The following is a 16,899-nucleotide window of genomic DNA, read 5'->3' on the forward strand; positions in this document are numbered from 1 at the left end:
ACGTTCCTATTCCATCAAGCTGGCCTGACCTAAACTTTTCCTCTTTTTAAATGGGAATTTTAAATTTGGTTTTAAATTATTGGGGTTTTAAAATGGTTCAGCCAAATTTATTTAATTTGTTTTATCTCCATTTTAAATTTTGTATTTATATGTTTTATTTTATGGCTGTTCACCGCCCTGAGTCCTTCGGGAGTAGGGCGGTATACAAATTTAATGAAGTGAAATGAAATGAAATGAAATGAATTTGAAATGGAAGGACAAAAAAAGATGACAAGAAATTAAGCTTTGGGACTGCATTGCAAGGAGTTCAGAATGTTAAAATTATAGAGAAGGAATTTAAGGTTGGCTTATTCAATCAAGGTTATGAAAGGTTAAGAAAGATAATTAGTTATATGTGGCATCCTTCATTGGACTTTTGCTGATAAGTTAAGAGAGAAGAGGTGAAGAGAATACACTCTGTATCTTAAGAAAGGTGATAAATTACTTAACTTGTTTGCATTTGTTGGGATGAAGATGGAAGTTGGAATCAAAAGTGATGAACCTATGAAATGAACCTATAAGATGGATAGCCATACAAATTTGATATGCAAGTATAAATAAGGTAGTTTTTCTTCATATTTTTCTTTTTTATATTTTATAGTTTGTATACTTTTTCTTCTACTTATACTATTCAATAACATTATTTGGAAAAAAAAACAGAAGTATAAACATTCCAAAGAAGAGAAAGCAGGCTAACCATGAAGCAGGCTAACAAATATATTAATCAAGGAACTACCAAGGAGAAAACCAGACCTCCACCAAAACCATATTCTTGAGCATGCTTTTAGACCTTAGTGTTTTTCAGTACCTTATTTGTTTTCTGTTATGCTTGGATTTTTGTATTATATGCTTTATTGTGACACTATATGCCCAGAATCTATTAGGATTGCGGGAGAATATAAATACTGGAAATAAATATTACAACTAAGATGATGGTGATACTATCTGTTCAATCGTGTCAGATTCTCAGTGATTGAATGGACCACCTCTCTATATATATTTTCCTACCTTATATGGCTTCTTTCAGTTGTTTTATGCTCTGGTTGGGGTTGGCTTTGATGGCGTCTAGTCAACATGTTTTCTGGCAGCCTCATTTTTAAATCACTATTTTGAGCATATCTGCCATTTCCAATTAGTTTAATCACATGACATGGCCAAAGTAAGTAAGGAAAAATTTTATGATTTTGCCTTCCAGTGAAACGCCTGGTTTTATACACTCTTGTCACCTTTGCTGTCCAAGGAACATGCAGGAGCCTTCTCCAATTCCACAGTTCAAACAAGTTGATTTTCCTCCTTTAATAGTTTTCATTGTCCAAAAACTAATGTATCCATACAGTAATAATACATTACAATAGTATAGGTAACTAACACCCATCATCCTCCAAATACTTCCTAAAAAGTTATGTTCACTATTTTTCAGAAGATCATTAATATGAGCACTGATCTGACAGAGAGATATTGGTAATGAAACACCATTGACAGATGTGTTGGAATGCATATATCAGTTTCACACACAGAAGGCAATCTTACAAAGAATAGAAGCCAAATTGCCCAGGATTTTAAGATGAAAACCAGCACTCTGAATTGCACAATAACCAGTTCCACAGCAGTCAGCATTAATTGCAAATTTTTGGTGGTCTTAAAAGGCAGACCTTTACACATTACCAATCTGGCATGACACTATCTTCATCTTATTATGGGAAATGGGTAACCATGTCACTACAAAAAATAGCCGAGCCATATTGTATTACAAAATCTTCAGATACTGCTGAATTGTTGAAATTAATTCTTCACCATTAGCTATGTAGATTAAAGTTGCTAATAGTTATTCCATAATACCCTAAGCATCACAGACACCTTAATTCTGTTATAGCTTCTTATGTTTCTATTTTTGGCAAATGTACAAATCACATCTAAAAATTACTTGTAAGCACTTTAGTCTGGATTGCTTATTCCCGGGTAAATCTACAGAAAGTATCAGAGTAGTTAATTTATATCAGAAAAAAAGGGAATCTAGACCACAAACTGGATGAATTATTTTAAATAGCAACTTCAGAGTTTACTTCATTACACTAAAAATATTTAAAAAATTAAGTTATATATATCTTGCAGCAATTTAAGTACTGCTATACAGTAAATAAAAATTACAGCAATATGTATTGCAGTATTGTCACAGAGGTAAACCTTTTCCTGATTTCCAGATTAATTTGTTTACAACTACAGTCTGTTCTGAAAAAAAAAGAACTATGAAGACAATTAAGTCACTAGGTGCTTATGCATTCTGATTTTATAGATCAAATATAATGGTTTTTCTGAACAATCAAGAAAAATACAAATGATGCTTCTAATTAATCTGAAATAAATAAGATCATGACAATTATTTGGAAAAGGTCTACAGCAGAATAAAATAATCATTTTACTTTCTGCAATGTTCAGCTGAAAGGCCGATAACTGCTTGAAACCTAAATATTCATATGGATGTTTGACCCACCCTCAATTTTTTTAATAATAAGAACAGTGAAAATTAACACATATATAAACCTTTTTAAAAACAACAGAAAGATTTATTAATCTTCAATAACTTCTTTGCAACAGTATAATTTATTTTATTTTATTTTATTTTTATTTTATTTTCAATTTATATATCGCCCTTCTCCCTGAGGACTCAGGGCGGTGCACAGCCAGAATTAAAAACATGAAATACAAATATTAAAAACAATTAAAATCTATATAAATTTGGCCCAAAATTTAAAAAACCACAAACCAATTAAACATTTAAAAATTTAAAAAATTTCTTCCTAAGCCAGCCCGGCTTGCTGAAAAAAGTGGGTTTTAAGGGCACAGCGGAAGGCACCGAGGTCTTGGATTCTCCTTATCTCTGGGGGCAGCTGATTCCAGAGGGTAGGTGCCCCCACAGAGAAGGCTCTCCCCCTGGGGGTCACCAGCCTACATTGTTTGGCTGATGGCACCCTGAGGAGGCCCTCTCTGTGGGAGCGCATGGGTCGCTGGGAGGTCGTCGGTAGCAGCAAGCGGTCTCGAAGATAGCTAGGCCCTATGCCATGGAGCGCTTTAAAGGTGATAACCAACACCTTGAAGCGCACCCGGAAGACCACCGGGAGCCAGTGCAGCTCGCGCAGGAGCGGTGTTACATGGGAGCGCCATGCTGCTCCCATCACTACCCGCGCTGCTGCGTTCTGGACCAGCTGGAGCCTCCGGGTGCCCCTCAAGGGGAGCGCCATGTAGAGAGCATTGCAGTAGTCAAGGCGAGAGGTGACGAGGGCGTGAGTGACTGTGCACAAGGAATCCCGATCAAGAAAGGGCCGCAACTGGCGAATCAGGCAAACCTGATAAAAGGTCCCCCTGGTTACAGCTGTCAGATGTTCCTCCAAGGACAGCTGCATATCCAGGAGGACTCCCAGATTGCGAGCCTCCAGGCACTGAGACATCACTTCAAGGGCATCGTTGGGGTGGCCTGGGGTGGAGATGTACAGCTGGGTGTCATCAGCGTACTGATGGTATCTCACCCCGAAGCCACAGATGATCTCGCCCAGCGGCTTCACATAAATGTTGAATAGAAGGGGCGAGAGGACCGATCCCTGCGGCACTCCACAGACGAGAGGCCTCGAGGTCGACCTCTGCCCCCCTGCCAACACAAACTGCGACCGGTCGGAGAGAAAGGAGGAGAACCACCGCAATACGGTGCCTCCCACCCCCAACTTTTCCAGCCGGTGCAGCATGATACCATGGTCGATGGTATCAAAAGCCGCTGAGAGGTCTAACAGGACCAGAATAGAGGAGCAACCCCTGTCCCGAGCCCTCCAGAGATCATCAACCAACGCGACCAATGCCGTTTCCGTGCTGTGCCCAGACCTGAAACCCGACTGGAACGGATCTAGGTAAGATGTTTCCTCTAGGAATTGTGGAAACTGTCGCGCGACCACACTCTCAACAACCTTCGCCATAAAGCGAAGGTTGGAGACAGGACGATAGTTGGCCAATATTGCCGGATCCAGGGACGGCTTCTTGAGGAGAGGCCTCACCACCGCCTCTTTCAAGGCAGCGGGGAAGTAACCCGCACTCAACGAAGCGTTGATAACACCCTGGAGCCAGCCTCGTGTAACCTCCCGGGAAGCCAGTACCAACCAGGAGGGACACGGGTCCAGTAAACATGTGGCCGTACTAAGTCTCCCCAAAATCCTGTCCACATCATCGGGAGTCACAGCATCAACCTCCTCCCAGATAACATTCTCAAGACTATTCCTCGTCACCCTGCCCTGATCTACCCAGTCAGAGTCCAAATCCCTCCGGATCTGAGCGATTTTGTCATACAGGTATTGTCCGAAATCCTCTGTCCTGCCTTCCAGGGGATCCTCCCGCACTCCCGGATGGAGCAGGGAGCAGGTCACCCTAAACAGGGCGTCCGAACAATTCCCTGATGACGCAATAGAGGCGGAAAAGTAATTAAACTTTGCCATCTTTATTGCCACTAGGTAGGCCTTAATATGCGACCTTACCAGTGTTCGATCAGATTCAGCGAGACTGGCCCTCCAACCGCTCTCCAGGCGTCTTTTCCGGCGCTTCATTTCCCTCAGCTCCTCAGTAAACCAAGGAGCTGCGCGGGATCGGCACTGGGTCAGAGGCCGCAAAGGCACGACTCGGTCCAAGGCCCCACCAGCCGCCCGATCCCAGGCGACTACCAGGTCCTCAGCCGAGTCATGTGCTAGATCCTCAGGAAATGGCCCAAGCTCCATCTGGAACCTATCAGGATCCATCAGGCGCCTGGGGCGGACCCATCTTATTGGCTCCGCCTCCCTGCGGCGGGGTGTAGCGGTTCGAAGGTCCAGGCGAAGGAGCGAGTGATCTGACCATGACAAGGGTTCCATGTCTATATCCCCTATAATAAGATCACTCAACCACTGGCCAGAGACAAAAATCAAGTCCAGAGTGTGTCCCCCCCCTGTGGGTGGGGCCATGAGCTAGCTGGGTCAGGTCCATGGCAGTCATGGAAGCCATAATTGATCTTATCCAGCAGAATTTCCTTTTTGAGATTATGATTCACTTTTAAAATTTAGAGACAATATGAATGTAAGTTCAGCTAAGTATTAGAAGTTTCAGAAATCACATTAGTTCACTGTTATTTTTGAAACTTACAAAATTGAATTTTAAAATTTAGATCAGAACTATAATACTCAGACTAGAAGTATATAATCTAAGCAATCTAAGAAATGCATGTTAAGAATAAGTAAGGGAATGGGCAAGGGAACGTTTTTAATGTCATTTTCAAAGAAAACCTGACATGTATCTGTTTTATTGAATCAAAATGCAACATCCCACACTTCAAAGCCAGATACTTTTTGATGTCATTAATGAGAAGTATTCTGACCACCAGGAGGCAGTGTGTGTCTGGTTTTATTATGGTTGGGACTCATTAGGTATATATAATTACATATCTTTTCCACTGGGTTTATCAGGAATTGAATTTGCAGGCAATTGCACTTTAGAAGACTATATATCTCCTCAAAATGAAGTCAGCAAAACAGCATTGTGCAGTTTAACAACCTTTAACAGAAAAAAAACAAAATAAATACTCCATCACTATTATCGTTGCCCTTCCAAATATATTGTTGACTGCCTCCATCTCCGTCAACTCCAGTTCTGCTGACACCTTGCTAGGCCTCTAATGAGCTAATCAGTATGGCAAGTATTCCTTTGCAACTAGTAATTATTTTTAATTCATCAATGTGACCCTTTCACTTTTACAAGTTGTACGATTCATTAGCTTTAAGGAGATACTCAGTCTCAGAGGCGAATGCTATTGCAGGGCGGGATAAGGTGAGTCATTGGAGGGCATGACATAATGTAACATCTGCACTGACTCTGGTCTGAAACCTAAGAAAAAGTGGACTATATATACCATGCTTAAAAAAAATGTAAAATAATTAGTACAGTATTTTCTAAAGCAGAAACAAGCAACCAGGTACTTTGCTATATTAGTTATGGATGACAGCTTAAAATCCTTACCAAAGATTAACTCATCAGCCGGAGAATTTAATTAAATTATAGTGAAAGTGTTTTGGCGTAATTATGATCCCACACTGTGCATAAAAATAGATTGATGAATCAGAAAGTAATCTTTTATACCATTACTCAAAATTATGGGATAAAAGAACTAGCAAATTAAGCTGAATCTTTTAAAATTAAGAACAGAGGTTACCCTCCCTTCAACATAATGTACCTCTACAGACCGAGAGTATTTCTTGCACTCGGAGAGAGGAGCTACGTTAACTGTGTGTAAAATCAACATTATCAGGAAAAATTAGGAAAGGGGTCAGTGACATCTAAGGTGCAAACTGGTTGGTGAGTGTGTTGTTGCCGTTGTATCCACCAACGTTCATCGATACAGGAAGGGATTAGCCCACTTCCTATGGAGTTTTGAATAACAGGCCTCAAGTACTGAGCCCACCCGGGGAGCCGTCCGTCCGTCAACCAGTCGGAGGGAGGCACCAAGCCCGCTGTCACTCGCCGACACAAAATGGCTGCTGCGGAGGCCAGGCTGCAACGCTTCGAAGCCTTTCCACACAGCAAAGCGGCAGCCTAAGTAACGACCGGGCCGACTCCAACTCCAATTCCATCGCGTTCCCATAAACCTGAGGGCGAGGTCCATAATGAAGAAAAGGCCCCGGGGCGCGGCTAGGATCCGGGGAGGGGAGATACAAGCCTTTCCTGTGGGTGAAAGGTCAGAGGGGCGGCGGCGGCGACACCAGGAGGAACTACTTCTACCGCCCAGCACATGCATAACGGCATCCTGCCACTGCAGGGCACGGAAGAGGCCGCAATTAGGCAGCACCACCACCACCACGACGCCTCCCCAGCCAAGAACCGAAGGAAGGGAAGGCCTCTCTGAGTTGGGATACCACCGGCGGCGCTTCGGCTCTCTCTCCCCGCCCTCCCCTCCTCTTACCTGTCAGGCGCAGCTGTAGCTCTTCGGGGCTTATTTGTCGGTGGCGGCTCCGGATCTGGGAGGTCAGAGTTCGTGACCCCGCCTTCTACGTTCGGTCCTGTCCCCCGTGTGGCGTGGCGTAACGTTCTGTTTCCCCTCCCCCTCCGCAGTTAGCCTCCGCCACCCGCAGAACGGCTGCGCATGCGCAAAGCCAGCCCGTAGCGAGGGAAGAATGAACGTCACCGACAAGGAAAGGGAAGGAAAGAAGACTTTCGCCTTTGGTAGCCGTAACAATGAGGGGAGGGCAAGAAGCAACACGAGAACTAGCTAAACATTTTCTGCGCGTGCTCGCGGGTTTTCCTGTCAATCAGGTTTATTAAGGAGACAAGCGGAGAGAGCTATTGGAATGGCCATTCAGTATCCCGGGCATTTTTCAGAGACATATTCTAGGAAGATGTTTTATCGCTTGGAAGTCCCCGGAGGACTTAGTCTAGACTTTGACACTAAGAAGGACTTGATCCAATTAGTACTTAGATGGGTGGCCACCATTACTCTAGGCTTTAACTGGGAAATCGAGGAAGCACTTTCCTTTGTTGCCAAGAAACTGTACGCTTGGATCCGTAGAAGCCCTTGGGGTCAAGCATCTTTAATTTGGCATTCTATTTAGCATGCTTTAGAAAGTTGTTTTTATCTTTTACAAGAGATCCCTTTTTACTTAACGTTTAAACATTGAGATGTCAGGATAGGAGGAGGAACTGCAGGCAGATTTTCAAGACGCCTCCTGGCAATCTGTTTGCTGTCAAAGTTAGAAACTATCAGAGCTTGCTATTGGTAGCACATTATCACTAAAGGGGGCTGCTTCTTTTTGCTTACCCCTTTGTCTTATGAAAAGGCTTGAACCCACCCTTCTTCATTCTTTAATTGGGAGGGGGGGAAAGAGATGAAGAATTACCGGGTTAAGAATATGCTTCGATTTGTTTTGTTACGTTGTTGGTTCTAAGGACCGTACGTGGTAAAGGGAAATAAGGGCCGGTGTCATCAGCAGAATCAAGTTTCTTCTGTAGGAAGGAAAGGTGAAGGGATTAGGAAGTCAGAAGATGACTGTTCCTGCCCTGTGCTGGTTTCCCAATGGGCTTGGGAGAACATAGAGACCTCCCTGTCCACCTAGAGCAGCGGCCTCCAACCTTTTGGGCACCAGGGACCGGTTATGCGGAGACAGGTTTTTCTGCAGACTGGAGGGTGTATGGTTTTGTGTGCTGTTTGCATCCCGTGGATGGGGCTTTGCTTGTTTGCACAGCCCGGTTTCTGACATGTTGCAGACCAGTGCCGGTCCACAGACCAGGGATTGGGGATCCGATTTAAGAGTGTTAATCAGTGCAGTTTAATTTGGAACATAACAGTTCTCATCCCTGATGAAAAAGGCTATCTGGTTTTACATCACTCTGATCTAGAAGTGGCGCAGTGGTTAGAGTGCAATACTGCAGGCTACTTCTACTGCTCACCGGCTGCCAGCAGTTTGGCAGATCGAATCTCACCAGGCTCAAGGTTGACTCAGCCTTCCATCCTTCCGAGGTCGGTAAAATGAGGACCCAGATTGTTGGGGGCAATAGGCTGACTCTGTAAACTGCTTAGAGAGGGCTGTAAAGCACTGTGAAGCTGTATATAAATCTAAGTGCTATTGCTATTGCTAATATAACAAGTAAAAATTCCCCAAAAGTGCATAGGTCTCTACCCAGCAACCAGGCGCATTAAGTGAGAAGACTCACAGCCTACATCTTATCAACTGGCAATTTTTTAAGATTGGAATCTGAAGCATTCTGGTTGTGTCACATTGGATGGACAGAAATGATGAAAGAAAGTTGGTCTCTCAGATACCCAGGCCTTTGTAAATATAGGCTTTGCAGGTCATAATCAGCACATTATTATATCTGGAAACTCATTGACAATTGGTACAATTAATGTAGCAGAGTTATTACATAGGCACATCTTGCTATTACTGCCTGTACAGCCATATTATGGATCAGGTATAGCTTCCCAGTAGTTTTCAGGTAGAATATAATTGGGTAAATCCAGTAAGTGGTCAGTGCCTCTTTATTGAGGACATTATTGGCTTGAAATAACTAAATCCATAGATTCTAAACAAGCACCCAAAAATAATGTCTTGGGAAAGATTTCAGCCATTCAACTACAAGTATGATTGAAAGATTATTTAGATCTTTTACAGTCTGGCTTTAACCAGATATAGCACAGAAAATCCATACCACTGTGCTCATGTTTCTGTATCTCTAAGAAATTTTTAATACTAACGAACTGATCTTGAGATATTGCTATGAGTTGAGTATTTGCTAGAAAGTTGCAACTGGACATTTATTTGTCCCCGTGGCGCTTGAATTATGAGCCTCCAGAAGGTTATGTTCTTCTGGAACACAGTGGTGGCCTGTTAAAAATAGTGATCCAGAAATGTAAAATTAAATATCATCAGGAAAACTGATGCTTGACAGATGTTTTGAGGCTGTGATGAAGTGGATAATGACTAAAAATCTGAAGCTCAATTCAGATGATGGTTAGATTATTGCCAAACCTGGCAATAAAGTGGTAGCTGGTATTAGACAACATAGCACTCTCATAGTGCATAGCTTGAGGGTTCTCTTATTTTCTATCTCTGGATATTACAGTGTTTGTTCTTAAGAGACAAGGAAGGCCAGTAGTTACTTTTGTTTGCTGACTTCAGCCTATTTTCTGTGTCTTATGTTCTAATAGTTTTTGTAATTATTGTAATGTATTCTCTGAGGATAAAACAAAAATACAAAGAAAAGAACTCACATGAACTCCTGAAAAGGTCATGTGATAGTGAAGAAACTTCTGCCAACTTAGAAGAACCATCTTAAAAATAGTGTTTAGAAACAAAATGGGCAGCTATTTCATTTTTTCTTTTGATTCTAATTATACAAATTTCTCTGTGATTTCTGGATAAAAATATTTATGCCTGAATCAGGCATATAGATAAAAATATCTCGATAAAGAAAAAAGCCATCCTCTTGTGGCTTGTTACCCAACTGAACAGCTAATGTTGCTTGACTATCTAAAGAGAGAGTTCTAGAGAGATTGGTATATTCCATTACAAATATTTGGACTTTTCCTGCTAAGACGTTTCATTAATTTTAGTCTAGTTCAGGCTTTAGTGAAAAAAGCCCCACACAAAAACTTTCGTATATAGCATCAGTGAGTGATCAGATGCAGCATTATGGAATATGAAAAAGACAAATAACGTAAGAGATTAATGTACAATTAATCATTATAAAGTGACTTGTACATTACCTCATGTAGGCCAATTAATAAACTTAAATATAGTTGTTTCAAATATGAAATAGTACTATATGTTTGGTAGAATGCACAGTAGAGTTCAGTTGATTTACCAAAAATTTAAAAATAAATCCTAAAAGCTTACTGAAAAGTCTTGCATTTTGCACATGTGAAATTAAATAACAAATGGAAAATAGTCTTTGGAACAGACCAGAGAAATATCATGTTGCACTTTTCCACTTAATGATACCGTGGTTTATAAGGTTCTGTAATTAAGGAAACTTTCAAATTCAGTTTGAGTTTCAGAAATGATTCTGACCATTACCAAATGTAAAACAGTGGCAGAGTTTAATAAATAACATATTTTGTATGACAACAAGTATTCACATTTCTTTAAAAACCATTATGCCTGAACCAGAGACCAGGTTCAGGCCACTCTTTAAAAAAAGGCTTTGCCCAGCCCTGTGCCAATTTATTGACTCTAACATACAGAACTGTAATATCATTTAGTTATCTGACAGAGTCTTTAAACCCAGAATGTGCTACAATATTGTGGCTTCTTGAAAAGCTTCTATCCACCTATTGAAAAAGAGAAAACATTATTTTAATAACAAAACCACAACCCCATCCCCATATGCTCTCTCATTAACCTGCCCACCAGCCTCTTCATTGAGATGGCAAGCTGCTAGTTGACATATCTCTTTCTGTTGTAAAGAGAAACACATAGTTTTGGCACATATGAAACAAGCAGCTTTTTTTCAAATCCTTTCTTCCTGCTCATTAGAAATCTTTTTTTTAAAATCACTCAGACTTTGCTAGGCAAAAGGCTGGAAACAAGTGGGATTTAAAATAACCCTTTAGACTTGAACTACAATTTGCAGGAAAAAGCATTTGCTAAAAACAAGTACTGTATGAACAAAAGGAGTATCTGTTCTGAGGGTTATCTATTCTCTAGGGAAATAGTAAAAGCTAGGAATTTATATTTCTTTGCTGTATCTACTAGTTAATGTCTTCTTGTTTCTGATAATTAGGTTCTTTATTTCATGTTCTATATATTTCTCTATGAGAAACATGTTATCTGTAATGTTAGTTGCTCTATATTTTTATCTCCTCTGCTACTGAATGTTTTATGTGCATATTTAAAAATATGGAAAAAAATTTTAATAAAAGTTTTGATTCCATTTATATTCTGTATGATTGTTCTGTCTCTGTGAGGGGATGTTGATTTTTTTTTCTAGTCAGCCAGCTCAACACAGAGGGCCAACAGTTATTATGACTTAGTGTTACAACTTCCATTTGTCATTTAATTTAATTTAATTTGTCAGTAAGGGTTAGGGTTAGGTTTATTTGTCAGTAAGGCACATAGACTATGGGTACCATATTTTCTCATGTGCCAGGAATGGAGAACGATGCTAGATAGCAGGATTTCTTTTGAAGAGTGGTGAGCACACTAATAACTACTACTAATAACACCAAGTCAGGAAAGGGTGTTAAGATATGTAAACCCAAACAACTTCTGGGAATACAAGATTTCTAAACTTACAGCTGTGTTACTACATCAAGTGTAATGATTTTTAGAGTATATATAATTAGAACATTCACCAAACTGGAATATTTAAGTAATTGACTCAGTTTATCCTTATTTAACATAATTACAATCAAAGCCACACTAGAAGATGTTACAGTTAGTTACCTTGAGGTAAGATGGGAGGCCTATAAATTTTATAAACAAATAAAAAACCATGCATAATCCTAAATGAAAAATGGTTAAGACAACAGGTTTGAATCCAAATATTAAAGAGCACCCTACTTTTTGGAATTGGCTTTTAAAAAAGAAATGGGTGTTTTTCTGTATTTTTGCTCAATTTATATACAAGTAGCAAATGCCAGCTTTTTTCTGCTAAAATCTAATGAAATGAACTTCATTTACTCTAGTTTTTAGGTACTTCACTGAGAATATTAAAAACATATCTATACGTTGGCAAAATAATTTCTGTACAATCAGGGAATAATCAATAGGATCACAGACACAGATAGAGATATATACATACAAACAAAACAAACCAACAAATAAATAAAATAACTGACCACTTACCTCTGTGTTGACTGGGAATCATCAGATCTGAATATGTAAAATAAAGTATTTTTGTGCAATAAATGGAAAACTTTAGATTCTAAGTGTTCATCTTTAACTTCAGCAACTGTAAAACCCAGTAAAGGTTGGCTCTCTAAAGCAGCTACATCCTAATAAAAAGAAACCCAGAATTAAACGTGACTTTTCATTTTTGAAACTCTGAAAATGCTATACAAGAATGTTTCTTGCAATTCTAGGCCAATACCAAATTCTGAATTTGATTCTAAATGTCCCAGTTGTGAGCAAACAGAAATTATTTTGGTTCAGATCCTTCAATTACAGTATTTAGCTAATGGCTCAATACATACCATTTCTACCCTACATTTCCTTCCAAACTCATAAGCATGAATAGAAGGGTGATAACTCTCTTCCACTATTGTCTGTTTAGGCTTCATGAAGCCACCCAGTTCCCTTGAAATCTATCAGAATTGCTGGCTGTTGCTAATGTGTGAGAATAGTGAATTCCAGCTATATACTGTTCATTATTTTGTGTGAATCATTTTACATACTAGGTTATTTTCTTCCAGTGATTTGTTTAAAGATACTCTCTACATTCAGTTCAGGTGCCCTTCACTTAATGACCGATTAAAATTATGTCAGTGCTGATTGAAAGGACTTATGAGCCTTGCCTGAAGGTATGGCACTGCAGGATCCCTGCAGTCACGTGGTTATGATTTGCAATCTGTTCACATTTATAACAGATTACCTAGTGTTTTCCATTCATCTGTTCACCATTTGCAATCTTGCCTACTAGTTTTCCCAGGAAACCAGCAGGGAAGGTCCCAAGCTACTGTCACCTGCTGAGATGACTCCCTCTAGTTTCTGGTGGCTGGATGAAAAAGGTTCATCCAGAAATGATAGCTTGACAGCATGATCACTTAATACCACAACCAGGAGTGCTGAGATTGTGGTCAACGACTGAGGATTCCGGTGTCAATTGATGTCATAAATCAAGAACTATCTGTAAACAGAATACATAGTAGTACAATTCCAACATTCTGCCTATATGAAGTATTTTCTCAGTTTTTCATTTCTTACCTCACTAGCAGCATATGTGTATAGCACTTTATTTTTTATCACAAACCACAGGTGTTTCCATGGTTTCTTAGCGCCCTTTGATCTGTACAAGTAGCCACTTATTGAAGAATCTTCTGTATTAGCTGATACCTATAATGAACACAAGTATGTAGTTTAATTACAAGAGAATGTAATATAACTGCTCCTCTCCCTAGTGTACTGATCATTAACTTCATTATAATCATGCTGAAAACAAATAGTTTCAGTTAAGCATAACTGCTTGCTACATATGCTACATTTTTGTTAATTTACTGTCCAAATGCTCAAGTTCTGTTAGTAAACTGGGTTTTCAGCAACTTTTATGCTCTATGACACTTTCAGCATTTCCAAAAAAACTAGAAATCAGTCTTTCTCTCCTGCTAATTAGCCCTCCTTCAGTGAAGTAGAGAAGGGGTCCCCAACCCCCAAGCCACTACTGGGCTGCGGCCCCTTTGGAACTGAGCTGCACAAGTGGTGTTTGTGTGTGCATATGTGCAGCTTCACTTGCACGAGGAGCGGGCATTCACACATGAAGCTTCATTTGTGTGAGTGGAGAGCTCACGCCTGCAGCTCACATGGAACCATCCCCCACCCCCGCTGGCCCACCAAGCTGGAAATATTGGACCGCTGAAGTAGAGAACTATTTTTAAAATAAACAAAATATTTTACAAATGCAATATAGAAAATAATGTTTGATTCAAATATACTATGACAAAGCTATGAAAAGTCTTTTAAGAGTTTTGTTGGCTTATTTCTTGGACTCTTATTTCATATTATATTCCCAAGGGCCTTTAGAATCAATGAACGAATGAACAAAAACAATTACAATTAGATCTTATATTAAAATCTGATTAAATAGATCAGGGATGTCAAACTCAAGGCCTAGGAACTGGCCCACAGGGTGCTTAGATCTGGCCTGCGAGGCTGCCCTGGAAACAGCGAAGGACTGGCCTGCAGGGCCTCTGCCAGCGAAAAAGGAGCTTGACAGGGCTGCATGTGCCCCTATCAAGCTCAATTTTTGCTGGCAGACGGTTGCAGGAGGCCATCACAGCCGAAAATGGAGCTCACAAGGTCCATGGGCGGCACACCCAAGCTCCCTTTTCGCTGGCGGAGGGTTGCAGGAGGCCATCACAGCCAAAACAGAGCCCGGGAGCCCGTTTTCACTGGCAGAGCGCTTGGGCTACCACAGGCGCCCCTGATACAAGTGACGTTGAGCTAGCCACACCCACCCTAGCCCCCCAAGGTCAAACACAACCCTGATGCGGCCTTCAATGAAATCAAGTTTGACACCCCAGAAACAGATCAATCAGATACATATTTTAGCTTCTACTCTGTATTCCATTCTCTCCAAATCAGAATCTCAGAAACCTAGAGGAATTAAACTGAACAACACTCTTCTGAGAATTTCAGAAAATATATTTTCTACCCTCTAGACATACCAGGGATTGTGTTACTTGATTTACTATACTGCACTTTCTGGTTAGTCTTTTTCTCATTACTGTTTTTCCTCACAAGTAAGGCAATATTTTTCTCTATAGTTGAGTCTGATGCTGCACTTCTATATTCACCTAGGATCAAACCCATTCCACACAATGGGACTTATTCCTGGGTAAAAAGGAATGTGCTATAAAGGACATTTTGCTATCATTCCTTCTGCATCTGAGAATACCCTGTGGGCAATTTGTCGTTTTTAAGATCCTTTTTTGAACAACATTTTTATTTTCAATTATACATATATAGGCTGCATATAATGCTTGTTGGTGCCTTCTGGAAGTGTTGAGCTATAATCTTTCACCTCCATAGCCAATATGAAATTTTAAGTCTCTACAAATGAAGCACATTATAATTCCTTATTTTGATGCTATTGTTAAATGCAATTCAGCTTGATCTGATGGTGGATAAAAGCATCAGATTTTTTCAGCACAGAATACATACAATTCAGGGGTGAAATCTAAATATTTTTGCTATCGGTTCTGTGGGCGTGGCTTAATTAGTGGGCGGGGCTTGGTGGTAAGGTGACTGGGTGGGCGTGGCCAAGTCAATGTCACTTCTTTGCCCTTTTTTAACCTACAAAACACAATACAACACAACTGGCTCACCCACAATGTAAAAGCAGCTGTGCTAGACCCAAAATGGCCCCTGCAACAAGCAGGAACCTCACACAGCCACAAAAAGCCCAAAAAACCAACTTTCACACTTTACACACACAAAATTCCACATACAGCTTTTTGAGATTTTGTGTGTTTGTGTAGTTAGAGTGAAACACTACAGAAACACACTAAATCTCAGAAAGCTGCACAAATATTATTTTATTTTATTTTTATTTTTATATAAAAGCAGCTAAATTTAAAACTTCCTAAACTTTAAATGGCTAGGTCTAAAAAAAGAACAACTAAAAAAAACCCCAATTAACTATTTTTTTTAAAGCTCCCAAAGGGGAAAAAAACTTACCCAATAGAACAGGGGTCTCCAACCTTGGCAACTTTAAGACTTGTGGACTTCAACTCCCAGAATTCCTCAGCCAGCTTTGCTGGGAGTTGAAGTCCACAAGTCTAGGCAGGAAGGCAGACAGGCAGAAAGAGCTGCTCACCGATGAGCTTGATTGCAAGCAGGGAGATTCAGTTGCTTGCTGATGCATGGATTGCGATCGTCATGTGATCAGCAGCTAAGGTAAGCAAGCTGGAGGCTGCGGGGGTGGGGGGGAGAAAAAAAGGAACTTTTTTTCTTTTACATGGCTCTGGCAATCCAAGCTGAGTTGCCTGATTAGCAGGCAAATTAGCTGGGATGTCAGAGCTTGGCTGGTCAGAGCCATTTAAAAGGAAAAAAAGGCTCTGATGATCGCGGGGCTCAGCTGGGCATGGGGGGCGGGGGCAGGGATTTTTGCTACCGGTTCTCCGAACTGCCTGCCGCCATTGCTACCTACTCGCCCGAGCCGGTCCGAACCGGGAGCATTTCACTCCTGATACAATTCCTATTAAAATTAAAAAAAAATTACTAGCATTTACTTTTCTATAAAGGTATGTTTTAATGAAAAATTACCGTAACTCATATTAAGAATCCCAAAGAAAAGTTGCACACAGGCAAAACTCAAATCTCAACATTCTCTAAGTAGTATTTTGTATTTCACATAACATTGCATAGCATTCCTCCCAATATAAATTAAAAATTAAAGCAAAAGAATTATAGCAGATGCTAAAAGCTTTCTGATAGCAGGATAGAATATAAATATACTGAAACTATATAAATAATTTGTGTTCAGTAAACACTCAGAGGGAGCCAGTCTGGTGGAGTGATTAATGGCTTCAGGCTAGAAACTGAGACACCATGAGTTCTAGTCCTGCCTCAGGCACAAAGCACGTTGGGCCAGTCACTCACTCTCAGCTCCAAGTCCATGTGAGGGAGGGTAGTGATCATCAACCAATCACAA

The 16,899-nt window shown here is 40.5% G+C and overlaps 2 protein-coding genes across 7 annotated transcripts in view; both read right to left on the bottom strand.

The window, feature by feature from the left end:
* The window catches only part of NR2C1 (nuclear receptor subfamily 2 group C member 1), a 33,713-nt gene extending 26,632 nt beyond the window's left edge, over positions 1-7,081 (bottom strand). For 5 of the 6 annotated variants that reach the window (XM_070947286.1, XM_070947287.1, XM_070947285.1 and 2 more), the window contains exon 1: positions 7,001-7,081. The gene's annotated coding sequence lies outside the window, so the exon portion shown is untranslated. The remainder of the gene's footprint in view (positions 1-7,000) is intronic. The other variant, XM_070947284.1, reaches the window with a different exon arrangement.
* Positions 7,082-10,626: 3,545 nt separating this feature from the next.
* Positions 10,627-16,899, bottom strand: part of FGD6 (FYVE, RhoGEF and PH domain containing 6) — a 55,267-nt gene continuing 48,994 nt past the window's right edge. Inside the window, exons 19-21 of the mRNA XM_070946677.1 lie at positions 13,455-13,583; positions 12,378-12,526; positions 10,627-10,861 (exon numbers count right to left, since the gene is read on the bottom strand). Coding sequence (XP_070802778.1) covers positions 10,825-10,861; positions 12,378-12,526; positions 13,455-13,583 — 315 coding nt within the window. The 3' untranslated portion in view covers positions 10,627-10,824. The remainder of the gene's footprint in view (positions 10,862-12,377; positions 12,527-13,454; positions 13,584-16,899) is intronic.

This window comes from Pituophis catenifer, unplaced genomic scaffold (assembly GCF_029215685.1).
Source record: "Pituophis catenifer annectens isolate HBS135680 unplaced genomic scaffold, rPitCat1.0.hap2 SCAF_7, whole genome shotgun sequence".
In the NCBI taxonomy this organism is placed as follows: domain Eukaryota; kingdom Metazoa; phylum Chordata; class Lepidosauria; order Squamata; family Colubridae; genus Pituophis; species Pituophis catenifer.